Source organism: Pongo abelii, chromosome 4 (genome assembly GCF_028885655.2).
Source record: "Pongo abelii isolate AG06213 chromosome 4, NHGRI_mPonAbe1-v2.0_pri, whole genome shotgun sequence".
Taxonomy (NCBI): domain Eukaryota; kingdom Metazoa; phylum Chordata; class Mammalia; order Primates; family Hominidae; genus Pongo; species Pongo abelii.
Window position 1 is genome coordinate 17164247 of NC_071989.2, and position 26818 is coordinate 17191064.

Sequence of the window (26818 nt, forward strand, 5' to 3'; positions counted from 1 at the left end):
CCTCTGTAGCCTCAGTCTCCTCACTTGCAAAAGTGAGTTATTAGTTTTGCCCATCTTGCAGCTTGCAAAGATTGAAGCAGATGGAAAGGCACTCCTGGGGAACACTAATTACAGGGTGAGGCAGGCGATGGTTCAAATCCTGTCTCCCCACTTCCCAGCTGTGTTGCTTGGGCAAGATGTTTCATCTCTCTCTAAGCCTCAGTTTTTTCATCTGGAAAATGGAGATAATTTTTGAATTTATCCCCTAATGCCAGGTGAGAATGAAAGGAGAACATGCATGTAAAAGGCAGAAAGCATACTACCTGGCATATCATATATATTGATATTAGTTATTATTAAAAAGTTCTGTAAAATCCATTGCTACTATTAACAAGGTAAAAGTGAAAAGCTTCCCAATAAATTTTTTTTTTTTTTTTTTTTTTTTTTTAGACAGAGTTTCGCTCTTTCACCCAGGCTGGAGTGCAGTGGTGCGATCTCGGCTCACTGCAACCTCTGCCTCCCGGGTTCAAGCGATTCTCCTGCTTCAGCCTTCTGAGTAGCTGGGATTACAGGCACCCGCCATCATGCCCAGCTAATTTTTATATTTTGTAGTAGAGACGGGGTTTCACCACGTTGGCCAGGCTGGTCTTGAACTCCTGACCTCAGGTGATCCACCCGCCTCGGCCTCCCAAAGTGCTAGGATTATAGGCGTGAGCCACCGCACCCACCCAGCCTTCAATAATTTTTAAATCTTCCTTGTATGGAAGGTATCATGGGCTATGGAGCTGGCGGGGTTGGTGGCTTCACTGTCACCAGGACAGTCAGGGAAGACTTCTGAGCAACTGCCTCCTCATAAGCGGCAATATTAGAGCTTTCCCTGGTCGCTTCTTGTTTTGCCCCAATCTTTTTCATTTTTGTGCTCAGGTGCTCTTTAATGCTCACTCTTTTAAGTTCTCTAACTGTGCTTTGAGCTCTTTGGAGAGAAGCTTTGGTTCCATTAAAATGTCACAGATGTCAAAGGTGAAAGAGAGCGAAGCAAGCGAACAGCCCCAGCTCCTCGGTTTGCAAAAGGAAACCTGAGGTCGAGACAGGAAGTTCCTTACCCCACTCACAAAACTGCTTCACGCTAGCACAGAGGCAGCTGGCAAAACTCCACCTCGCTGGTCTCCAGGCCTGCAATCTTTTCACTACGACAAACTGCCTCTACTTAACATCAATACAGGGCTTTTATTTAAACGTATCGCATTAAATTGCATTAAACTAAGAAATTGCTTTGACAGCATGCCATGGTGTTTTTCAAACACCCATCATTTTTACAGGTCTGAAAACTCACCTAAAAATAAAATAGCTAACAATGTTGTAAATAGTGAATCCTCACATAGAAGAGTTAAAGTAAGTTTGAAGATCAAATGTTTCAAATTCTGAGTTTCTAGGCTGATAGTACCTTATATGGGCTCCCTTTGTCCCAATTCATTTCTATCTAAGTGACAGGTGGCCATCTAGTATTTACATTTCTAAAAGTATTACAGCTTTTAAACTTTTTTGCTACTTTCCTTCCTTAGATATTAAAAATGTGTTTTTGTTACAGATTCCCACCAGATCCAACACAGGTGCTGAAAGCTTTCAGGAAAGGGTTTTTCCCCTAAACTCTTTCTCTCTTACAAAGCCTCCTAAAAATAGGACACTTCCGCCGGGCGCGGTGGCTCACGCCTGTATTCCCAGCACTTTGGGAGGCTGAGGCGGGCGGATCACGAGGTCAGGAGATGGAGACCATCCTGGCTGACATGGTGAAACCCCATCTCTACTAAAAATACAAAAAAAAAAAAATAGCCAGGCATGGTGGCGGGCACCTGCAGTCCCAGCTACTCAGGAGGCTGAGGCAGGAGAACGGCGTGAGCCTGGGAGGCAGAGGTTGCAGTGAGCCGAGACTGCACCACTGCACTCCAGTCTGGGCGACAGAACGAGACTCTGTCTCAAAAAAAAAAAAAAAAAAAAAAAAATAGGACACTTCCTGGTCTAATACATACAAATAGCTAATCACTACAAGTTTCTGTGTGTTTTCTTTATTGATTTAATGGTGTAAATTTATAATTCATGAATGAATAAATGAATATGTAATAAATTTATAATTATAGCTGAATTAAGGCGTGTTTATTTTACTAACTAGAGACATAGGAGTCCTACAAAACCAAGGCTGAAATCAACTTAACCACACAGCTCTAAGCTCCCTGTGTAGAAAGCAAGCCACACTGCTTAAGGTCTTAGGTTCTCAAGCCAACTAGACCAGATCAAAACTGGACTCGATGGCTCACTGGTTACCAGTTGAGAGGTCTTGGGGAAGTCACTTAACAGCTGTAACTGCTTCAAGCCTCACTTTCCTCATCTGCATAAGAGGATTAATAACAGTATGTTACTTATACCTCTGTGGTTGGTTTATTTCAGTACCTCACTAAACAGCAGTCATTGCTTGTATTATTATTATTAATTAATTAATTTATTTATTTATTTTGAGACGGAGTTTCACTCTTGTCACCCAGGCTGGACTGCAATGGCGCAATCTTGGGTCACTGCAACCTCCACCTCCCAGGTTAAAGCGATTCTCCTGTTTCAGTCTCCCAAGTAGCTGGGGTTACAGGTGCCTGCCACCATGCTTGGCTAATTTTTGTATTTTCAGTAGAGATGGGGTTTCACTATGTTGGCCAGGCTGGTCTCAAACTCCTGACCTCAGGTGATTTGCCCACCTAGGCGTCCCAAAGTGCTGGGATTACAGGCATGAGCCACCATGCCCGACCTTGCTTGTATTATTATGTTATACTTTTGAGTTATTTCATTGATGAAGTATTACCTGGGAAAAACAATACTAAGTTTCTTACATAACAGCAATTTGTTCTATATTTGTGAATTAAAAGCATTTGCACAAATATTCATTTGCTTGCTAAGGACTTCTCAGTGAGAAGACTGACATACCGGCTTTCCCTTAGCAAATTAAGAAGGTCATCTCGAAATGTATCTCTGTTCTTCTCCAAGATACCTCGGACATCATATTGCACCTAGTTTTAATAAATAAGAGAGGAGAAAACTTATTGAAAGAATAGTTTCAGGTCATAAGCAACTTCCCTGAAAGAGCCACAAAAAGAAATCATTCCAATAATTTTATTTATTTATTTATTTATTTTAAATTAATTAATTTATTTCTTTCCCAGGCTGAAGTGCAGTGACGTGATCATAGCTCATGCAGCCCCAAATTCCTATGCCCAAGCAATCCTCCCACCTCGGCCTCCAGAACAGCTGGGACAACAGATGTGTCACCATGCCAGGCTAACTTTTTAAAAAATATCTTGTAGATATTTTTTATATCTATGTTGCCCAGGCTGGTTTCAAACTCCTGTCCTCAAGTGATCCTCCTGCCTCAGCCTCCCAAAGTACTGGGACTGTAGGCTCATGTGAGCCACCATGCCCAGCCCAATACATTCATGATTGGCTTCTGAAACTACTGTTTTCTCTGAATACCGAACAGGCAAATATCAATAGGTATCTTAATAAAAAGTTACCTCTCCAGCATAGTGCTTCACTCCAAAATTGTTAACTGCAACTCTGGGCTTCACATAAAAGTGGTTATTCTAAAAAAAAAATAAAATAAAATACAATGCCTTATTTCACTCACTGACTTCCTTTGACTTCCAGAGAACACTAAATACAACAGACAATGAAAATCATTTCCAAACTTGCCATGGATCTGCATTTCAGGACACGGCATATGGTGCACTTTATAAAAACCATGTTAACTCTCGATTGTGTCATTATAATAGATTAACAATTTTATGTTCTCTAAATAAGCTTGGGCATTCTGACAAGTAGCCCCAAATCTAACCCTTTTGCTTATTTCAATTTAGTTCTAGTAATAGGAGAACAGCTTTGGTTTGAGAATAAAAGTTCAATGTGGGAGGCACAGTTGGGCCAGTGGACTGACATGTCTGGTTTGTGACCCTAACCCACAGATGTGGGTTACTCCGATGTGATGAAGAATTGCAGGTTTTGACATACCGCATGCTGACTGTGTAGCTTCTCCAATAAGGTGCTGTCTGTGGCTTGAGGAAAATGGCTTTCTTCATTGATAAGGGCTAGGAGGCCAAGTTTCTAGAAGAAAGAAGAAAAAGAAAAAATGAATTAAAAGTTGAATGTGGCTGGGTGCGTGGGTAGCTCATGCCTGTAATTCCAGCACTTTGGGAGGCCAAGACGTGCAGATCATTTGAGGTCAGGAGTTCGAGACCAGCCTGGCCAACAGTGAAATCCTGTTTCTACTAAAAATACAAAAAAATTAACTGGGCGTGGTGGCGCACACCTGTAATCCCAGCTACTGGGGAGGCTGAGGCAGGAGAATCACTTGAACCTGGGAGACGGAGGTTGCAGTGAGCCAAGACTGTGTCACTATACTCCAGCCTGGGCAACAAAGTGAGACTCCGTCTCAGGGGGAAAAAAAAAAAGTTGAATGTGTGCATCCCAAACTATTTGAGAGCTCTTCTCTACTCTCTAACAAATGAGTGGTTAAAAGAAAAGGCATGGTAATTTCTTGATTAGAAAATCCATAATGACACACCATAGAGAAAACCAATTAAGTTCTTATATAAATCTTAAAAAAAAATTGAACCCATTGCAATTTTGTGGATAAAACTTTTACAACTGGCAAATCTATATTGGTACCGGCAAGGCTTTGCTTCTGACTTAAAATCTAAGGGAAGCCAATTCACACACTGTTGATTCTAAAATACTGAGTTCAATGAGACAATAGGTTTGAAGCAGCCAAGTATTTAAATTCAACCTTGCACATTTACATTTATGTTTCCAAATGGTCCATTGTGTTCTAAACATTCACATCTCTGATGTGCATGTTCGTGCACGTTATTTTGTTCCCATAAATATGAATCAGCCCAGCTGGACCCCCTTGGGACTGTAACCATTCTTCAAGAATACATTACCTTCTCAATCAAGTCCAGGCATTCTCCATTGTCTATCCAGTCAATATCTTCCCACACTAATCCTTCCCTGTAGAAAGATTTTAAATATCTAAGTTAGATGAAAACATAGCTTCAAAACTATATAATCTAGTTGCTGCTTTAAAAAAAAAATTGAAATGGAATTCTATGAGTGCTTACCGGCTATATTCTAGTTGTTCTAAAGAAAAAATATGCTTGTTGAAGTACTCCTGAAGTTTCTCATTTGCATAGTTTATATTGAACTGTTCAAAGTGATTAACCTAAGGGGGGAAAGCATTCAATAAGTATCTTTAGCGCACTCACGATGATATGGAAAGGTGAAGAAAAGACAAAAAAAAGATCTGCAGAGAAAAATATCAATGCTTGTTGCCTGGCACAGTGGCTCACACCTGTAATCCCAGCACTTTGAAAGGCCGAGGTGGGCAGATCACCTGAGGTCGGGAGTCCAAGACCAGCCTGACCAACATGGTGTAACCCCTTCTTTACTGAAAATACAAAAAAAATTAGCTGGCCGTGGTGGCAGGCACCTGTAATCTCAGCTACTTGGGAGGCTGAGGTGGAAGAATCACCTGAACCAGGAGGTAGAAGTTGCAGTGAGCTGTGATCACGCCACTGCACTCCAGCCTGGGAGAAAGAGTGAGAATCCGTCTCAAAAAAAAAAAAAAAGAGTTTGCTTACAGAAATTTGTTCAATAGCAGCTAATCACGGACAGAAGAGAATTCATGTGCTGCACTGTTAGGAAGCCTACCTCAAAGTTTTCAAATCCAAAGATGTCAAGGATGCCAATAGACTTGAAGTCCTCATTGCCTTTGATCCTGCTGTTGATCTTCTTGATAACCCACTCAAAGCAGCACGCATACAGAGCCATGGCCAGGGAGTCCCTGCTGTCTACTGCCTGTGGGAGAGGAAGCGGCACAGACTCAGCTGACCCCGGGCACCCCAGACAGGCAAGGCCATCCGTGCCCCACTTGAGAGACACACACAAGACTAGCATAGCATCTGGCCCTCCAGTGTGAAGTCAATCGATACCATCTAGGAAAGGACAGATATTCAATGAAAAGATAAACTGGAGCTCACATATTTCCTTTCTGTTAAGATTAAATACCAGGATTCCAAACTCAACTTGCTATGTTGAGTTATACAAAAGAATCTAAACCATATATACAGGTACAAATGTTACCAGGTTTTTGTTTTTTTTTTTTTTTTTGAGACAGAGTCTAGCTGTGTCGCCCAGGCTGGAATGCAATGGCGTGATCTCAGCTCACAGCAACCTCCACCTCCCAGGTTCAAGCGATTCTCCTCCTTCAGCCTCCTGAGTAGCTGGGATTACAGGCATGCGCCACCATACCCGGCTAATTTTTCTATTTTTAGTAGAGATGGGGTTTCTCCATGTTGGTCAGGCTGGTCTTGAACTCCTGACCTCAGGTGATCCGCCCGCCTCGGCCTCCCAAAGTGCTGGGATCACAGGCGTGAGCCACCGCGCCTGGCATCAGGTTTAAAACAATAATTAAGATGTGAGCTCTTTTTAAAAATTTTCTGATTTTCTATTATACTTTGTATTTACAAAGTTTTTCTTCATAATATGGTCAGCATTTTTATTTATCCAATTAAAAACATATTAGAAGAGTGTGATGGTTAATACTGAGTGTCAACTTGATTGAAGTATACAAAGTATTAATCCTAGGTGTGTCTGTGTGGGTGACATCTGAGTCAGTGGGCTAGGGAAGGCACATCCATCCTTAATCTGGTGGGCACAAGCTTCCAGTGAAAATAAAGCAGGCATAAAAATGCAAAAAGGTGAGACTGGCACAGCCTCCCAGCCTACATCTTTCTCCCATGCTGGATGCTTCCTGCCCTAGAACATCGGACTCCAAGTTCTTCAGTTTTAGGACTCAGACTGGCTCTCCTTGCTCCTCAGCTTGCACAACAGCCTATTGTGGGACCTTCTGATCATGTAAGTTAATACTTAATAAACTCCCCTTTATATCTATCGATCTATCTATCATATTCTGTCCCTCTAAGAAAACCCTAATACAAAGAGCTAGCACATATACATTGGCTCAAGGCAGTAGCAGAGGCAAATATAAATAAAACATATTATTACATTGTTTTCATTATAATAACACATTATTGTTGCAGGTAATGTTTATTTAGTGCTTACTCTGTACCAGACATTAAATGCTCAGCATATATTTGTTATTTTTATTCTTATAAGAATCCTATGAATTAGGTATAATTATCCTTGTCTTATAGTGGAGGAAACTGAGGCATAGTGACTAAATTTCCCAAGAGCAGACAGTAGTAAGTAGGAGGGTCAAGCTCAAAGTCAGGCAATCTGCATTCGACCCATCCTCTTAAAGAACAATTCGATGTTGTTTTAGACAATTAGACAGCAATTCAATAGTTTTGTCTATTCCCAATCCTTCGGTATCTTCTTTATTTTGATCATGAACCAGTCATTTGAACAGTTATTAATATATTACAGTTATATAACTGTTATTATAATTACATATTTGAATCAAACCTATGGATCTGAAAACCCAGGAATGTCTAGTAAGGCAAGATCAGATGGCAAAGCGTCTGTACCTGCTGAACATTGAGAGGCGTGAGGATCTCTTCTCCCCTGAGGAACATTGATCTCTGGGTCAAAGCATCTGTGAGCTGTGTTGGGTCCAGCCCAAGTAACTCTGCAGATCTGCCCAAAGCTGCAGAGAACAAGACAAAGGTGAATGAACCCACCGCCCCCAAGAAGCTAACCAGGCTTGGCAATACCTTAACGCAGAGAACACTCCTGAATCTCTCAGGCAGAGTTTAGAGATTGCATGTTATTGCTAAGTTATTCACTCCCTTAGTGAATCCTAGGTGAGTGGCATAGAGCCTCGTGCTTGGACGAAGTGTGGTCTGAGAATCCTACGGGTGTCCCCAAGATCCTGTCAGAGGTTTGCAATTCGCAACTCCTTTTTTTTTTTTTTTTTTTTTTTTTGTGAGACGGAGTCTCGCTCTATCGCCCAGGCTGGAGTGCAGTGATCTCGGCTCACTGCAAGCTCCGCCTCCCGGGTTCACGCCATTCTCCTGCCTCAGCCTCCCGAGCAGCTGGGACTACAGGCACCCATTACCACGCCTGGCTAATTTTTTGTATATTTAGTAGAGATGGGGTTTCACCATGTTGGCCAGGATGGTCTCGATCTCTTGACCTCGTGATCCACCCGCCTTGGCCTCCCAAAGTGCTGGGATTACAGGCGTGAGCCACCGTGCCCACCTACTTTCTTTTTTTTTTTTTTTTTTGAGATGGAGTCTCACTCTGTAGCCCAGGCTGGAGTACGGTGGCATGATCTCAGCTCACTGCAGTCTCCGCCTCCCGGGTTCAAATGATTCTCCTGCCTCAGCCTCCTGAGTATTTTTAGTAGAGACAGGGTTTCACCATGTTGGCTAGGTTGGTCTTGAACTCCTGACCTCAAGTGATCTCCCTGCCTTGGCCTCCCAAAATGTTGGGATTACAGGCATGAGCCACCGTGCCCGGCCTACTACTTTGATTAATAACACTAAGATGTTATCTGCTTTTTTCACTCTAATTCTCTCACCAGTATACAGAAGAGTATTCCAAAGGCTACACATGAGGTACCTCAACAAACTGAAGACAGAGAGATATGACAACCTAATTGTCTTTTTTTTTTTTTTTTTTGAGATAGAGTCTTGCTTTGTCTCCCAGACTGGAGTGCAGTGGCGTGATCTCGGCTCACTGCAACCTCCGCCTCTTGGGTTCAAGCGATTCTCTTGCCTCAGCTTCCCAAGTAGCTAGGATTACAGATGCTCACTACCAAGCCCGGCTAATTTTTGTATTTTTAGTAGAGATGGGTTTCACCGTATCGGCCTGGCTGGTCTCAAACTCCTGACCTCACGTGATCTACCTACCTCGGCCTCCTAAAGAAAGTTCTGGGATTACAGGCATGAGCCACTGCGCCCAGCCCCCAACTGTCTTTCAATATGTCAGACATTAAAGAAATTTGCAAAAAGATAAGACAATGTGACTATTCTTCCTGTTTTCTGATTTGGAAAACAGTCTTTTAAATAAAAATAGAACATTTATTTTAGTATGCAATGGGTTTATTATTGTTCTTTTTAAATTAATAAAGAATATTTTTTAAACATCTCATTTTAATTTTTGATTAGAAGTTTTCACTTTTTTTTTGAGATACAGTCTCACTTTGTCACCCAGGCTATAGTGCACTGGCATGATCTTGGCTCACTGCAACCTCCACCTCCTGGGTTCAAGAGATTCTTGTGCCTCAGTCTCCCAAGTAGCTGGAATTACAGGCGCACACCACCACGCCTGGCTAATTTTTTATTTTTAGTAGAGACAGGGTTTCACCATGTTGGCCGGGTTGGTCTTGAACTCCTGACCTCAAGTGATCCATCTGCCTCATCCTCCCAAAGTGCTAGGATTACAGGCATGGGCCACTGTGCCCAGCCAAAAAGTTTTAACTTTTAATGTGGTAAACATCAACAGATACAACCCACATAAACAAAAACTCTCTGGGGTTCTATGATTTTTGAGAATATTAAGAGGTGCTGGGTAGAACCAGACACTTGAGAATTGCTGGCCTACAGTTCTGGTCTCCTCTAGAACCACTATGAACTTGAACTCATCCAATTTCCAGCTTCCATGACCTCATCTATCACTTCCATCCGAAAAGTTTTAAAAATTAATACATAAATCACTCAAGCAAAATGACAACTGACATAGCTATATGTTAACTCATTTTATCTTGACAGCAAATCTCTGAGACACTGTACAGGTGAGAAGTCACGAGTGTTCAGGGGATAAATAACACAGAAAACAGTATGAAGCAGGGGAGGGCTATGAACCCAGCATACTGGCTTGCAAAACAAAGGGTCTTAACCATTCTACTAAGCTGGCACTCAACAGGACTATGCCACCTGACTCCCAACACTTTCCTATGTCGACTCCCGGTTGCTCGTATTTCCACGTACTTGACTCATTTTCCTTCTTTTTAAAAACAGAACACGGCCGCTATCCCAATTGACTAGTAACTTTTCAAACACTCTGAACCTTTCCCAACCGATGCTTCATATCTGATACAACTAACATTCTGTAGCTCTCTATTCAAGGAGTCAGAATATTTTCTCTTTTCTTTTCGTTTTCTTTTTGCTTTTTTTTTTTTTTTTTTTTTTGTGAGACAAGATCTCACTCTGTTGCCCAGACTGGAGTGTAGTGGCATCATCTCAGCTCATTGCAGCTTCGACCCGCAGAGGCTCAGGTGATCCTCCCACCTCAGCCTCCCAAGCAGCTGGGACTACAGGAGCACACCATCATGCCTGGCTAATTTTTGTATTTTTAGTAGAGATGGGGTTTGGCCACATTGCCCAGGCTGGTCTCGAACTCCTGGGCTCAAGCAATCTGCCCGTCTCCACCTCCCAAAGTGCCGGGGTTACAGGCAAGAGCCACCGCACCTGGCCAGAATTTTCTCTCTAAAAGGCTAGACAGTCAATAATTTAGGTTTAAGTTTCCTATGGGGAACAAAGGGAGCGAGGAGGGCAGGCAGGCATAATCTTACCTGTTTTGAAGGAAACCTGCGCCCCACCAGCGGTGATAAATTCTATGTTCCCAAGATGCAGTATACCAGCAAGGAGCCTCGACACTTCCCGAACTTCCTCCTTGCTGAACTGCATCACGTCCATTGCCGTCTAGAAGAAAATAAATGTATTTAGTTTTACGTTGTTGTTTCACACTGAAGAAAATGTAGAATATCCCTGATAATATAAAATTACTAGGTGTTATTGAAAAGGCAAGGAAACAAAAAATAGATGCATAACCACTCACTTGTTTTTTTGTTTTGAGACAGAGTCTCTCTCTGTCACCCAGGCTGGAGTGCAGTGGCACGATCTTGGCTCACTGCAACCTCCGCCTCCTGGGTTCAAGCGATTCTCGTGCCTCAGCCTCCCAAGTAGCTGGGATTACAGATGTGTGCCACCATGCCTAGCTAATTTTTTTTTTTTTTTTTTGCATTTTTAGTAGAGACTGGGTTTCACCATGTTGGCCAGGCTGGTCTTGAACTCCTGACCTCAAGTGATCCACCAACCTTGGCCTTCCAAAGTTCTGGGATTTCAGGAGTGAGCCACCGTGCCCGGCCCATAACAACTCACTTTTAAAACGATGAGGACTTTACACAGTACACATAAAAGGAGGAACATAAAGAACGATAGCATACTCAGAGATAATCAATGAAATAAACATAGTGTCTGCCCTACATACAAGCCTTCTATATATGCTACAAAAGAATTACCTCAGGGAGTCACAGTCATGACAACAATAAAGAAATAGTTTTCTGTACAGCTATCAGAGCATAATGAAAAATTCATTATTTTCTTTAGATGTAAAAATGTGGAGAGGGAGTATTTGGAGAGGGGGTGTTTTTTTGTTTTGTTTGTAGAGATGGGGGTCTCACTATGTTGGCCAGGCTGGTCTCAAACTCCTGGCCTCAAGCAATCCTCCCCGCTTGGCCTTCCAAAGTGCTGGGATTACAGGCGTGAGCCACCACGCCAAGCCAAGAATTTTAAAAAATTAGCCAGGTGTGTTGGTGCACACCTGCAGTCCCAGCTCCTGGCTTGGCTGAGGCAGGAGTATTGCATGAACCCAGGAGTTCAAGGTTACAGTGAGCTATGATCGCATGTGTGCTCCAGCCTGGGAGCCTAGGTGACACAGTTAAGACCCTGTCTCTTAAAAAAAAAAAAAAAAAAAAAAAAATTAAATAAATGCTGATGGAAAATCTAAATAGATCTGGACCTGTCTTCCTTAGGCACTCATCACATCTCTATTTTTAATTTCTACAAAGGATTTTTTATGGTCTTATCTTGGCCTGAGGATGCTAAGTGGAAGTTAACATAATACTGTTTGAGGAAAAACAAAAATAAACAGGCACTTACAGGAATCTATTACCAACTACAAGTATCTAAACAACTGAAGCCAGGTGTTTTCTGAATCATATCTAAGATTTGCTAATTTTCTATTGTGACCAAGGAGCTGCATTCTTGTGACCAAAAAAAGCTATTAAAAAAGAAAAGAAAACCAGACACATACACACAAACCTGGGGGCAGACTTGTTGGCAAAATCGATGAAAATGACCTACAAAAAGAATTTGGACTCACACAAGGACCATAGGCAAGTGGGAAGAAGGAAACCACGCACCGCTCTGAAGCAACATAAATTGCAAAAGGAAACAACTGGAGATTTAACACTACGAAAAGTTCAATTTCTTTCCTTTTTTTTTTTTTTTTTTTTTGAGACGGAGTTTCGCTGTTTTGCCCAGCCTGGGGTGCAGTGGCACGATCTCGGCTCACTGCACCCTGTGCCTCCCAGGTTCAAGCGATTCTCCTGCTTTAGCTTCCTAAGTAGCTGGGATTACAGGCATGCCCCACCACGCCTGGCTAATTTTGTATTTTTAGTAGATACGAGGTTTCTCCATGTTGGTCAGGCTGGTCTCCAACTCCCAACCTCAAGTGATCTGCCCACCTTGGCTTCCCAAAGTGCCAGGATTACAGGTGTGAACCACCATGCCAGGCCAAGATTAATTTCTTTATAAAGAAAAAGCAATAATGGCAGGAAAAAAAGGCAAACAATGGAGAGGGAAAGAATTAAAAGATCCACTGACATATACGCGAGTGATAAAAATAGGGAGAAATGCAAACCCAGAGTACTGTTTTTTTCCTTCCTAGAAATCAAACATGTACAAATTAAGGTAAATATGAGATCAGTTCTGTCAAATTAGCAAAAAATTTCAGAATGATAAAGATTAGTAGAAAAGAGACATTTATACAATGGTTTTAGTACTATAAATTAGCATAATCTTTTTGGAAAACAACATGATTATCTGACAGAATTGTCCTAGGTATATAATATGTATATAATGTTAGAATTTTCATATCTGAGAGAAAAACCAACAACAAAGGTTCAGAGCAGAAAAATAACTTTTTCAGGGTCTCACAACCAAAATTCAAAGTCCGGCCCAACTGACCCAAATCTAGGAACTTACTATTATGATTTATTATTATTATTATTATTATTTTGATACAGGGTCTCACTCCCATCACCTGCGCTGGCAGACAGTGGTGTGATCAAGGCTCACTGCAGCCTCGACTTCCCAGGCTCAGGTGATTCTCCCACCTCAGCCTCCTGAGTAGCTGAGACAACAGGTGCACACCAACACACCTGGCTAAATTTTTGTATTTTTAGGAGAGATGGGGTTTCGCAGTGCTGCCCAAGCCAGTCTCAAACTCCTGCACTCAAGCAATCTGCCCACCTAGGTCTCCCAAAGTGCTGGGATTACAGGCATGAGCCACTGTGCCCGGCCAGGAACTTATTATTATTATTATTATTATTGTTGACCCAACTCTGTTACTTTATAAAGACAAAAAAAAGAAATGTATATAATCTCCAATAATTTCAATGCTGGAAATTTGTTTCAAGGAAAATTTCAAGAACAGAAAAAAAACCTTTAGAAAACATTCACTACAGTGTTACCTTAATAACACTTTCACAGAAAAAATAATTCTAATTATTCTACAATTAGACAAGTCAAATATAGTAAGTTATATAAGTATTGCTTACTTTTTTTTTTTTTGAGATGGAGTTTCACTCTTGTCGCCCAGGCTGGAGTGCAGTGGCATGATCTCGGCTCACCACAACCTCCGCCTTCCGGGTTCAAGTGATTCTCCTGCCTCAGCCTCCCGAGTAGCTGGGATTATAGGCATGCACCACCACACCTGGCTAATTTTGTATATTTAGTAGAGACAAGGGTTCTCCATGTTGGTCAGGCTGGTCTCGAACCTCAGGTGATCCATCCGCCTTGGCCTCCCAAAGTGCTGGGATTATAGGCACGAGCCACGGCGCCCAGACTATTGTATACTTTTTAAAGAAAATTACGCACATGATATAGAAGCACAGTTATATTTACGGTAGCTTTTTGTAAAAAAGCAAGAGCTATTTTGTACCTATATTATTTTTAAAATGCAGGCTGGGAAGAAAATTTACAAATTTGAAACTAGTTCCAATAGTTACTGTTAAGGCTTAACTGTGAGTTAACAGTGCTGGCAAGCTCATGAACATTCTATTCTATCATGTTTTTTAATGTTGCTGGCAATAAATATTTTTACAACAAAAAATGAGACAATCAATGGGTGAATGGATAAACAAACTGCTGTCTATTCAACGGAATACCAAAAAAAGCAGTGACTAGTGATAAGTGCCACATGGATGGCTGGAGGAAGCTGGATACAGGAGACTACATAGCACGTATTTCAGTTACATGGAACTCTAAAGAAGATAACTGTATACTAGACGGACTAAATTAGATCAGTAGTTTCCTAGGGCCAGGTGTAGGGGGCTGGGATTGCCTGGGAAGGGGCACAGAGAAACTTTTGGGGCAGAGGATTCCCTTTTATCTTGATCACAGTTGTGGACAAATGGGTGTGTAAATTCAAAATTCACTGAAATGTATAATTTAAATGGACGTATTTATGTGTTCATTATATCTCAATAAAGTTGATTATAAAAATTAAAATACCATAAATTACTTGAAGGTGGGAAGGCTATCATTTCATGCACACAAACAGAAACAAAGAATAAGAACTATTTGCCAAGTGCTTATCAATTTAAAAAAGCCTATAAGAAAATAATTATTCAAATTTAAAGATATTTATCAGTGATTTCTTCTAAAAGGTAAAAGCAAAGAAATACGGTTAAGAAATACAAATAATTTGTTATTCTCAAGACTTTTTAAATTGTGTTAAAGACCATATCAGATATCAGCAAAATAATTATAATGCACCTACATTGTGCAAAAGTTAAATTTTTCCCTATGATTAAAGTTTTCTTTAATATATCATAACAAGATATATTCATAACTAATATATAATCATTTTTTAGCCTGGCAACATAGCAAGAACTCCATTTCTAAAAAAAATTAAAAATTAGCCTAGTGTGCTGGCATACACCTGTACTCCCAGCTACTTGGGAGGCTGGGGCAGGAGGATCACCTGATCCCAGGAGTTCAAGGGTGCAGTGAGCATTATCACATCACTGCGCTCCAGCCTGGGCAACAGAGTGAGACCTTGTCTCAAAAAAAAAAAAAAGTGAAATAAGCAGTAGAAAATTTCCAACTGCCAAATAAAAAATATTGACACATATCCCATAAATAAAAATTCCTGGTTAAGTTCTAAAAAAAATACAAAGGTTGTATAAGAAGATATTTCAGCAAACGAACAAAATAAATGTGCTTACTGTATTAATAAATTTGTGGACTTCTTTGCTTTCAAGTCTAACTCTAAGTGATTCAGTAAGTAGTTAGTAGTGTTGTGATAAGTGGCAACTGCATTAATCATAATATGGAATAATTTAATGTCTAAAACCAGTTCTTGCCAATGCAGACATGTATGCTAAAACTCCAGCAAGAGTCTCTATTTATTGTTTCTTACTCCCCTATTTACAATCTTTGTTAATAAGCAATATCCACCCCTTTGACAAGAGTAGCCACTTTACGGCTTATTATAATTAGTATTTCAACACTAGGCCTCAAGACTGAAAAAACCATGGGAAATTTTCAGTCTGATTCAGCACATAAAAAACAGATGCTTGTGAATGTGAATGTGAATGTGAATGTGTGTTGGGGGATGGTGGCAAATACGCGGCAGAGTCCCAATCATCATGCACAAAAGGAGCTCAGCTTGTCACACTGGAAACAAAGGGAGGAGTGTCACCCTCAGAGAAGGTAACTCCGAAGAATCTCAGAAGAAGTCAACAAATGGTATGTCTGAAAAGGGTGACAGGGGAGGCTATTTCGGGCACAGTAAATTACAAGTAAGTAACTCAGTAATAATTTATTACATAATGTTATTTATTTATTTATTTATTTTAATTTATTTTTTTGAGACAGAGTCTCGCTCTGTTGCCCAGGCTGGAGTGCAGCGGCGCGATCTCAGCTCAATGCAATCTCTGCCTCCCGGGTTCACGCCATTCTCCTGCCTCAGGCTCCCAAGTAGCTGGGACTACAGGTGCCCACCACCACACCCGGCTAATTGTGTGTATTTTTAGTAGAGACGGGGTTTCACCGTGTTAGCCAGGATGGCCTCGATCTCCTGACCTCGTGATCCGCCTGCCTCAGCCTCCCAAAGTGCTGGGATTACAGGCGTGAGCCACCGTGCCTGGCCAATGTTATGTTTTATTAAGTAATATTATATTATTTTAAAAATACTTTATAATATAAAATTGGCTGACCACCCAAGTTTTCCAACACTGAAAGAGACTGACGTTTCCAAGTTTCACAACATGAAAGTAAAAAGTTGGTCCTTTAAATTTTAATAAAATCTGACTCATGACAAATGAATTCACGCATGCATACACGAGGTCACACACCATTCAAACCCCATGGATATACCCAGGAAGGTCCATGCAGTCAGGAAACCCCAGCCCTGATCAGTGCCAGGCACGCTGTAAACATTCAGTATTTGTAGAGTAAAAGAATAACCAGATGTTCACTCAGCAAAGACTCCTGTTACTTCATACACATTTCGGGCCAAATGCAAGCAATAAAATAAACTAGTTGTTACTACTGACTTGAAATAGCTTTTCATCCTGACCTAACACTTTAAGGGGCAATTTGAAGGGCTGTATAAGAAACGCCTATGAAATTTAGCATAGGTTCATTGCCTCTGCCCCAGGAAAAACCAAGACTCTCCTAAAACTGTTCAGAATACCTCATAGGTACTTTTTTATATTAATGTTTATTGTGACCAATGATAAATTTTAAAAATACATTAAGGCAAATTCTCAATGAAATAAGCAAAATTCTTAAAAGGTCCTATTGCCAGAATACACTAACATTAAAGTTGATAAAAAGAATCATGTTTTAAAAGTAATACACTAACATTAAAGTTGATAAAAAGTTGATAAAAAGAATCATGTTTTTTGTTTTGAGACAGGGTCTTACTCTGTCATCCAGCCCGGAGTGCAATGGCATGATCATGGCTCACTACAGCCTCGAACTCCCTGGGCTCAGGTAATCCTCACACCTCCAAGGTAGCTAGGACTATAGGTACGCCACAATGCCTGGACAATTTTGTTTGTTTGTTTGTTTTCTCAAGATGCAGTCTTGCTCTGTCGCCCAGCCTGGAGTGCAGTGGCACGATCTCAGCTCACTGCAACCTCTACCTCCCGGGTTCAAGCGATTCTCCTGCCTCAGTCTCCCGAGCAGCTGGGACTACAGGCACGTGCCACCATGCCCAGCTAATTTTTTGTATTTTTAGTAGAGACGGGGTTTCACTATGTTGGCCAGGCTGGTCTTGAACTCCAGACCTCGTGATCCATATGCCTCCCAAAGTGCTAGAATGATAGGCATGACCCAATTCTTTTTCTTATTTTTTATTTTTGAGATGGGGTCTGGCCCTGTCACCCAGGCTGGAGTGCAGTGACGTAATCTCGGCTCACTGTAACCTCCATCTCCCAGACTCAAGCCATCCTCCCACCTCAGTCTCCCAAGTAGCTGGGATTACACGTGTGTGCCACTACACCCGGCTAATTCTTGTATTTTTTTGTAGAGACGGGTTTTTGCCATGTTGCGCAGGCTGGTCTTGAACTCCTGTGCTCAAGTGATCTGCCCACCTCAGCCTCCCAAAGTGCTGAGATTACAGGTGTGAGCCACCGTACCCCGCCTATCCCCCAATTCTTGATTCTCATAGGTTTGGGAGGAGAAAATCTTATTGTATATAGAAAGGAATATATTTTCCTCCCTCTTTCCCAAAAGCTACACTTCTTTCTTTTTCTTTTTTTTTTTTTTTGCTACACTGCTTAGAATTTCCAGTACAAGTTTAAAGAGTAATAGGTTAAATTTTGCTATTATTATAGCAAAAATGTCATGTTTGTGATGTTAATAAACATCAGCTAAGTTTTCACTGGTACACCTGCTAGACTAACACTAAAAAGTAATTGCAAATTAGATATTTAAGGATCTATAAATATCTTTTATAAGTAGAATGTATTAACTAGAATAAATTTGTTAGGTATGCTCATTATGTCAATTTCATGTATAAATTTCTCTTCCTTTCTAGATGATTGACATATCCTTTTGTCATAAAATCAAATTTCAAATGCCAAAACCTATTATTTCAAAGTACCAATAAAAGCTAGCAATCACTGAAGGGAAGCCAAGTTCCAAAAGTTTACTTGTAGCTGACAAAAAGAACAGACAGTTCTGAAGTGGAAAATGATGTCCCGAGAGAACACAGAGTACCACAGGAGTATCTGATTTCTCAGGGCCTTCCCAGGACAAGGGAGCTGCCACTGCCAAGTGCTCCCTAGCGGCCAGCAAGCGAGCTCGCAGGTGATGGGACCCACAGTGACACTGCCATGTGGATAATCAGGCGTCTTGTCTGCATTCTTTTATCACAAATTATTGTTCTTTACTTCAAGAAAGAAACAAGAAATAAACAAAATAGGAAAAAAGCCAGAGACAAGTCTTTTTTTTTTCGCCCTGCTCCTCAAAAACGAGAATGAGAATTTATTCTAACACAGCATCTTTTCAGCAGACAGTAATAAATGAACTGTGATGGAAGGTTTGAGTAGTGAGAGGTCTAAAGGGCCAATATAAAATTGGAAAAGATAATTAAAATACTTAGAAAAACATTGCATAAAACCCAACGTGCAAGGCCAAATCCCACACCTCCACAGGCAGATGCCAAAAGGTGCTGTCTGCAGGAGGGTTTTTGTTAACAGTTTAGAAGATAAGAGAGATGGAGCGAGAAACCGCTCTGCATTATAAATGGCAGGTTGTGACATCTTTAAAAGGGAGGCAGAGTGGAAAACAATCATGTATTATAGCCTAGTCTGTTTGGAATTTCATTTTCAACTTGAGACATATGTTAGCCATAGAGAAATGATGCATGATTTATATCCATTTGTTAAAAATATTTTTATTTCATTCCACAGACAGTTCTAACAAATAATCTATGACAATGAAAGGGAATACCGAATGAAGAGCTGCTAGTCTTCCAGCAGCAGCCTAGGAGGACGAATCTGAGGTGCACTGAAACCAGGTATTACCTGCCTCGCGGTTTAGTGTGTGGGATCCAGAGTTAGACTGTGTATGGATACGGGCTGCACCAGGTACTGGGTAAGGTTAGGCTGGTCACTAATGTCCCTGAGTCTCAGAATGGAGACAACCATACTTCCTACCATCAGAGGGTTGATGAGAGTGATTGCAAAGTAAACTCCATGTAAAGTTCATAACAGTAAGTGCTCGCTAAATGTCAGCTGCATTTGTGATGATTAGAATGATAATGATAATGACTCAACCTCAGGTGCACTGCATCTAAGTATTCTTTTTTTTTTTTTTTTTTTTGAGACGGAGTCTTGCATTGTCACCGGGCTGGAGTGCAAAGGCATGATCTCGGCTCACTGCAACCTCTGCCTCCCAGGTTCAAGCAATTCTCCTGCCTCAGGCTCCTAAGTAGCTGGGACTGCAGTCGCCCGCCACCACAACCAGCTAATTTTTTTGTATTTTTAGTAGAGACGAGGTTTCACTATGTTGGCCAGGCTGGTCTCGAACTCCTGACATCGTGATCCGCCTGCCTCGGCCTCCCAAAGTGCTGGGATTACAGGCATGAGCCACCGTGCCCGGCTGCATCTAACTGTTCTAATAAGGGCTCTGGGAAAGAACTTAAGATCACAGTGATGAAATCTCCTGGCCACGCTCGATTGGGTGGGGCTGTTCCCAATGTTCGATGACTGGGCTATCTTAAATGCAGATACCTTGTAACAAAGCCCTTGCAAGAGACCGTGGCATGCCACAACACAGAGGCAGGATGACTAATGCTCACGCAACCAGAAATGGCTATCACAAGCCACGAGGGCTGGATGATACCTTAATAGTGAGACAGCCAAATGCTTCGGCAGATAAAATGGGGTCCCTGGAGAATCTCCAAGCGTCCCAAGAATGTTTACATCAGATGCTTTTGGGTCGATGAGGGAACCTGCCCAGGGATTGTCTGGGCATCCCACAGTGGACTGGAGCCTGACGTGTGCACTGGGGGAAGTGGGTGGGGCCACGGGGAATTCTTCCTTTGGGAAGAGAAGCCTGCTCTCTTCTGCTCCTGTAGTGACCTGGAAATCAATATGTCAGGTGGGGGCCTGTTAGCAGGAACCCCTCTCGCTTTGCTGAGAGTTTTTTTTTGTTTTTTTGTTTTGTTTTGTTTTTTTTTTGAGACGGAGTCTCGCTGTCTCCCAGGCTGGAGTGCAGTTGCACGATCTCGGCTCACTGCAAGCTCCGCCTCCCGGGTTCACACCATTCTCCTGCCTCAGCCTCCCGAGTAGCTGGGACTACAGGTGCCCGCCACCACGCCCGGCTAATTTTTCGTATTTTTAGTAGAGACGGGGTTTCACCGTGTTAGCCAGGATGGTCTCGATCTCCTGACCTCGTGATCCGCCCACCTTGGCCTCCCAAAGTGCTGGGATTATAGGCATGAGCCACTGCGCCTTGCCATTTTCCTTTCACCCAATAAAACCCTGCTCTACTCACCCTTCAACGTGTCCGTGTGCCTAAGTTTTCCTGATCATGTGACAAGACCCCAGGTTTTAGCTGAACAAAGGAGCAAAATTCTGCAACAACAGTCACCTGGGCCAATGGCTGGCAGATTTGTTTTTAGCCATAGAATCTGTTTTTCAAAGAAATCTTACTTGTAAGCCCCAAAATGGAGGATCTGCTGGTTCCAGAGTGAAGCCCATGATTTGGGGGGTTTTTGGGGGATGGAAGGTACACTTTCTAAACACACTGTCCCAAGTAAACCGCCCATCTGCCCTGAATGACACACTCACTCACTCATCATCTAAGGAAAGAAAAGTCCTCAAATCCCTTTCAGCCTAGAACTTGGAACAAGTTCATGACCTTGGAACAAGAAGGAAATACCTATTCTCACCCACTGGTCCAAATGGAATTACTTCTATTTCTATTTAAAAAAATGTTTTGAAACAGAAAATGAAATCTGTCACTCTTAATAGGGTATCTGATATCTTAATAGGGAAAACATTTAAAAGTAACTTACAATAACTTCCCTAAAGGATTCCTGGTCACTGATTGTCTTGTCTTCTACACATCCAGACTGATTCAAGTAGTGGTAGTTTTCCGGCGTAGATAAATAAAATTCTTCTACAAAAAGACAAAGAAAAACATAATGTCACAGTTGTCCAGGACAAGACGAAATTCAGAGTTTTCACTCTGACTTTTTAAAGTATATATATATAATTCTCTGCTCCTAACAGTCTCCCATAAAGATAATAAAGTTCCCTCTTAGTTATCATCTAGGGAAAATCGAAAACAATTACTGAAACTAAATGAGATTATTTTAAAAATGTTACTGAAAGAACAACTGATGAGGATCCTGTTTTATTGTTTTCTCTTAAAAAATCTTTTTTTTTTTTTTGTTTTTTTTTTTTAATGAAATGGAGTCTAGCTCTGTCACCCAGGCTGGAGTGCAGTGGCATAATCTCAGCTCAACGCAACTTCTGCCTCCCGGGTTCAAGTGATCCTCCTGCCTCAGCCTCCTGAGTAGCTGGAATCACAGGCACGAACCACCATGCCTGGCTAATTTTTGTGTTTTTAGTAGAGACGGGGTTTCACTATATTGGCCAGGCTGGTCTTGAACTCCTGATCTCCAGTGATCCGTCTGCTTGGCCTCCCAAAGTACTGGGATTACAGGTGTGTGCCACTGCACCAGGCCAAAAATCAAATATTTAGAAATTAACTTTATTCAGGGTGGTTGAAAAGTGAAACCAGCTGTAATATGTTATGTATTTTCCATAAACATCCTTTACATTAAAAATGTACCAAGACTCAAAAAAAAAATTCCAAGGTTTCTCCATTGATAATTTTCTCTCTCTGTTATTTCTCCCTACTGTAAATTCAGCATCTTTTTGGTGTTCGCATAGTGTACATTTCATTGCTATCAGTGGAATGTCAACCTTAAAACAGATGTTTTCTCATTTACTGACATCTATTTAAATGGAAAATGAGTTGTTAGTCCACATTACCCAGCTGTCGTCCCACTCACCTCTTTCTTCATGTTCCAGCCCTGCCAGCAGTGCATAAAATATGTGATAATTCCTTTCCCCGGGATTTTGCCTTACTACTCGGTTCTGGGAAGATAAATCAGATTTATATTCAGAGATGTTTCCTGTGCTTAATTCACACAAACCAATAATTTCTGAAAATTGTTATTATGGAAGAAAATGCGGATTAAATCACGTTTACTTACTTTTTCTAATAAATCTTCATGTGAAAAGCAATGGCAAGTCAAGGAAAAAAACAAAGCTATGCCATGCTCAACTAGTCTTTCATTTTCTATTCTTTGGTGCTCAAATAATTACAGTTCCCTGTTCCTTTGACATACAAGCTTCCAGTGCCAAGAGACAAGCAAACAAAGTATAGACTATTTCATCTAAATCCAATTCCAGGCCTGACACATGGTACCTTGTCAGGTACTGAACTAACTGACACAGTTGATTTCAAACAAATACCTGAGGTTTAATAATGAATTCAATGTTTCAGATTATGGAAATTATATCAGAGATTTATAAAACAAATACGGTCCTTTATTTCACAGAATAATGTTTTGTTTTGTTTTTTTAACACAGTGTCTCACTGTATCGCCCAAGCTGGAGTGCAGTGGCACGATCTCAGCTCTGCTGAGCAACCTCTGTTCCCTGGGTTCAAGCGATTCTCCTGCCTCAGCCTCCCAAGTAGCTGGGATTACAGGCACACGCCACCACGCCTGGCTAATTTTTGTATTTTTAGTAGCAGTGCGGTTTCACCATGTTGGCCGGGCTGGTCTCGAACTCCTGACCTCAAGTGATCCGACCGCCTCGGCCTCCCACAGTGCTAGGATTACAGGCATGAGCCACCACACCCGGCCGCACAGAATAATTTTCAAAAATTATTATTTTTTTTAAGAGACAGGGTCTTGCTATGTTGCTCAGGCTGGCCTCTAACTCTTGGGTTCAACCAATCCTCCTGCCTCAGCCTCCCAAGTAGCTGTAACTATAGGCACATGTACCATGTCCATCTCACAGAAAAAATTAACAGGTATACTAACATTAGAGCAATAACTAACTGCTCTGATTCGTTAAAGAACCAGAGAAAGAAATGTTTCACATTCTTTTTCAATCCTTATAATTAGTGAGAACAGTTTCCACTTAGAGAATCAAACACTATAGGTAAAACATAAATGAAAGAGGATACAATCTACAATTCTCCCGCCCTGAATATTTCCTTTCTGACAGATGTTCAGCTGAACAAACTTCCCAAAACGACTAGAGTTGTTGTTGTACACGGTCTTCGCATTGCCGAAAGCTTCCATGATGGGGCTGTGAAGACAGTGAGGGCAGCAGACAGCGTTAATAAGGGTGGGTCTGAAGACGGCAATAACACTTCTCACAAATGTCAAAATATACAACTGCAAGAAAAATCTGAAACCAAAAGGACTGAGGGTGGCAATGTCTATTTCCGGAAGAGCCAGATTTTCAAAACGCTTGTTGAAATGGGCTTATCCGCATATCCATCTTAGTGAGTACAGCTGTGCTGCCAAGGGATGCCACACAGTTAAGGGGACTGCAATGGCTCGTTCCTGCACAAGGGAGTGTGGCCTTACATGCACAATCCAGGGACCGCACAGAAAAAGCCCACCCCAATTCTAGAAACTGAAGAAGTTCCAGTCCTGGAAATTTCACCTATTTGTTGTATGTCCCGGGGACAACTCATTTAATTTCTTTGGGTCTTTTCCAAGTGTAAGATGGAGTCTGACTACATCAGGGGCCGGCAAACTTTTTCTGGAAAGGACCAGACAGTAAGTGTTTTCGGCTTTGCAGACCATGGGGTCTTGGTTGCAACTACTCAGCTCTGCCACTATAGCCTAAAAGCAGCTGTAAATACTACTCATGAGTGTGGCTGGGTTCCAATAAAACTTTATTTATAGAAACAGATTACAGGAGGAAGATGAAGTTTTGGAGACAGATGGCAGCAATGGTTGCAACAACATGAATGTACTTAATGCCAACGCCACTGCGCCATACACTGAAAAATAGTTAACACACATTTAGTACTAGGTATATTTTACCACGATTTTAAATGGGGTGTTTACATGCTAAAAAACAAAAACAGGCTGTGAGATATGGGCACGAGGCTGTGGTTTGCCGACCCCTGGACAAATCTCTAAATAATAGGGTGTATAAAGTCCCTACCGGTTCTAAAGTCTTATAAGGCACAAACCATCTATCAGGCAATGACATAGTTTACACAACAACTCGGGTGACACCTAGCCCTCTTTCTAAGTTCTGAGGCTCCCTGTTCTATAGAATGCATCACTCATCTTCCGCACACGAGAGGCCTGTTCTGCTCATGTTAAGCCTCCAAACGGTGGATGCTGACCTGAACCCTGCTCGTTTCCACGCTAAGCCCCCTTTTACACAGTGGCTGGGGGTTGACATTTCTGCTGCTGACAAGGCCTCCAGAAAGCTAGTCAAGTTTATTCTTCTCCGTAAACTCCAATACAAGTGCCTTATCTGATGCAGGTGCTTCAAAAACACATGAAGCTGGAGTCAAAGGCTCTGCAGACAGCCATTGGGTGCCACTGAGTCCCCATCTCAGACCTGGCCTGATGATGAAGGGGTAGGAGGCAGAAGGAGTTGTTGCTGGGTTCATGAGATATTACTATGTGCATGGCAAGACCTTTTCTTAAGGAATTGTAAAAGAGAAGTCAAGAAAAAGAGAAACACGACCAACTAATTTTAACTCTTCTTTAAATAAGCCATACCATAAGGAAAGTGAATCCTATTATTTGGAAACAAGAAAATCGATAAACAAATACCTGCTTTCAAGAATAGCTCGTTCAACACAGGATGTCTTCTCCTTTAAGGACAATTCCAAAGACTGTTGACTGATGACTGACAGAAACTTGAGGATCAATTTAGTACTTTCGGTTTTGCCTGCCCCACTTTCACCACTGAAAGACAAAATGGAAAAGTTTGTGCTTCCAACTATAATTTAAAAAAAATCAGCTTTGGTCAATGGCACTATAATTACTCAACAGAACAATGGCAGAAAGGTGGGAAGAGGGAGATCAAAATGCCTGTTTCCAAAGAGCTGAGTTAAAAGAAAGCAAAAGTCCTTTCTCCTGCTGGCCACACTGTGTCTGGCCTTACTTGCCTCTTTAGGCAAATGAGGCAAATAGAACTACCTTTTCCTAAGGAAAGGTCATAAGATGTATGGTGCCTCACAGGGAAGGTAAGCTCTGGGAAAGAGGGATCTTCATTTTGTTCACTAGTTCATCCCAAACACCTCCACTGTGTAAACGTTTGGCTAAATGCATGAGCTCACTAACATGATCTTTCTGAGAAACTTAAAGCAGGTACACGTGAATAAAAATGCAATCATTCATGAATAATATTGAGGGGACAAGGCAATGAACCTGCAGGTACACAACCCACACTAACTCATGTTATTCCCACAATAATCCCATGAGGGAAGCATGGCTGAGTGTCCGAGTCGGACTCTTAATGCCAGGTCGGCCTGACCCAAAGTCCTGCCAAGGTCACGTGTTAGTGATAGTTAAGGACAAGTGAACAAAAAATCCAGAGGGAAGGGAGGCAAAGGACAGAAGTAAATAAAGGATGAGTTATGCCTTAAAAGACCAGCAAACATGAGTCAGGCCAACAAAGCACAGAAACTACAGAAGCTGGGAAAGATTCTTATGGGAGAATGAGATCCAGGTCTGGTTAGGTCAGCTAGGCTGAGATGAAAGGCGGCAAAGGAGATGAGCTAAGGTTGAGCTGGATGCTTCAGAGGCAAGTGCAGGAGCTGGAGGGCAGTGATGACCTCATCAAGGCCACCTGTAGAAAACACAGCTCTGGAGGAAAAGCTCTAGAAGGACCGAAGGGTCCCTCGGGAGACCAGCTGCTGCCGTTGTCTAGGCCCGCAGTGGCCAGGTCCCAAACACAGTTAACCAGGCTGGAGATGCAGAGGAAGATACGGACATGAGAGAGACTTGAACGGAGAAACCCCATCCATTTGGCATATGGCACCATGCTTGGTGTTATGCAGAGAAGAGAAGCAGCAAAGAGGCTGGAAACTTACGAGAAAGGTAAACTGAAGGGATAAGCAAGAGCACAGCCATACAAACGCCATCACAAGGCAGCACGCTGACAACCGCTGAATGGTGGGATAGGCAGATGAGCCCCTTTTGCGTTCTAAAGAGAAGTCCTGTGGAGTACCAAGAGCTGGGACGTTATCAGGAAAGAGGAATTTTGCTAAAAATGTGAATCAATTGCATGTAATAAAAGAGAGGAAATGACTCAGAGATGATGCCAATATGCCGGGCTGGGTGCTGGAGTCCCAGGGATCTCCACTGGTCTAGACAACCACAGTCCTTTCACCTGCTCTGCTAGCGACAGGCCTGGGCAGGGGCCAGTGTCACGATTCCACAAAGACATAATGTCGTAATGTCAAGGGTACTGTGGGCTCCTAGGGGAGGTTTGCGCACACACACGACACTGGGCAGAAATGTCCCCTTTGCGGCAGACAACAAAGATCTGAGGATCTAAACCTGTCTTGAGATCGTAAAGCAAAAGCCAAGAAAAGCAGAGGCAAGCCCATCAGAGGCGGGGGCTGAATCCATATCCCTGAAACTGCCCTGCCTTGTGTAGTCTGAAATAGTAAAAGGCGACATAAATTAGGCCACCTTTAGTTGGGGTTTCCCTTACCAGCCACCAGAATCTTCCCAGTACAGAGCC

The 26818-nt window shown here is 41.9% G+C and overlaps 1 protein-coding gene across 5 annotated transcripts in view; it reads right to left on the reverse strand.

Annotated features, from left to right (window-relative positions):
* MYO10 (myosin X) overlaps positions 1-26818 on the reverse strand; it is a 268155-nt gene that overhangs the window by 91029 nt on the left and 150308 nt on the right. For all 5 annotated transcript variants that reach the window (XM_024246955.3, XM_063724070.1, XM_054555429.1 and 2 more), the window contains exons 5-17: positions 24898-25032; positions 23274-23398; positions 22291-22304; positions 22087-22171; positions 21082-21185; positions 10550-10679; positions 7560-7678; positions 5722-5868; positions 5133-5233; positions 4956-5022; positions 4024-4116; positions 3531-3599; positions 2947-3029 (exon numbers count right to left, since the gene is read on the reverse strand). In XM_024246955.3, the coding sequence (XP_024102723.2) occupies positions 2947-3029; positions 3531-3599; positions 4024-4116; positions 4956-5022; positions 5133-5233; positions 5722-5868; positions 7560-7678; positions 10550-10679; positions 21082-21185; positions 22087-22171; positions 22291-22304; positions 23274-23398; positions 24898-25032 (1272 nt within the window). The remainder of the gene's footprint in view (positions 1-2946; positions 3030-3530; positions 3600-4023; positions 4117-4955; positions 5023-5132; positions 5234-5721; positions 5869-7559; positions 7679-10549; positions 10680-21081; positions 21186-22086; positions 22172-22290; positions 22305-23273; positions 23399-24897; positions 25033-26818) is intronic.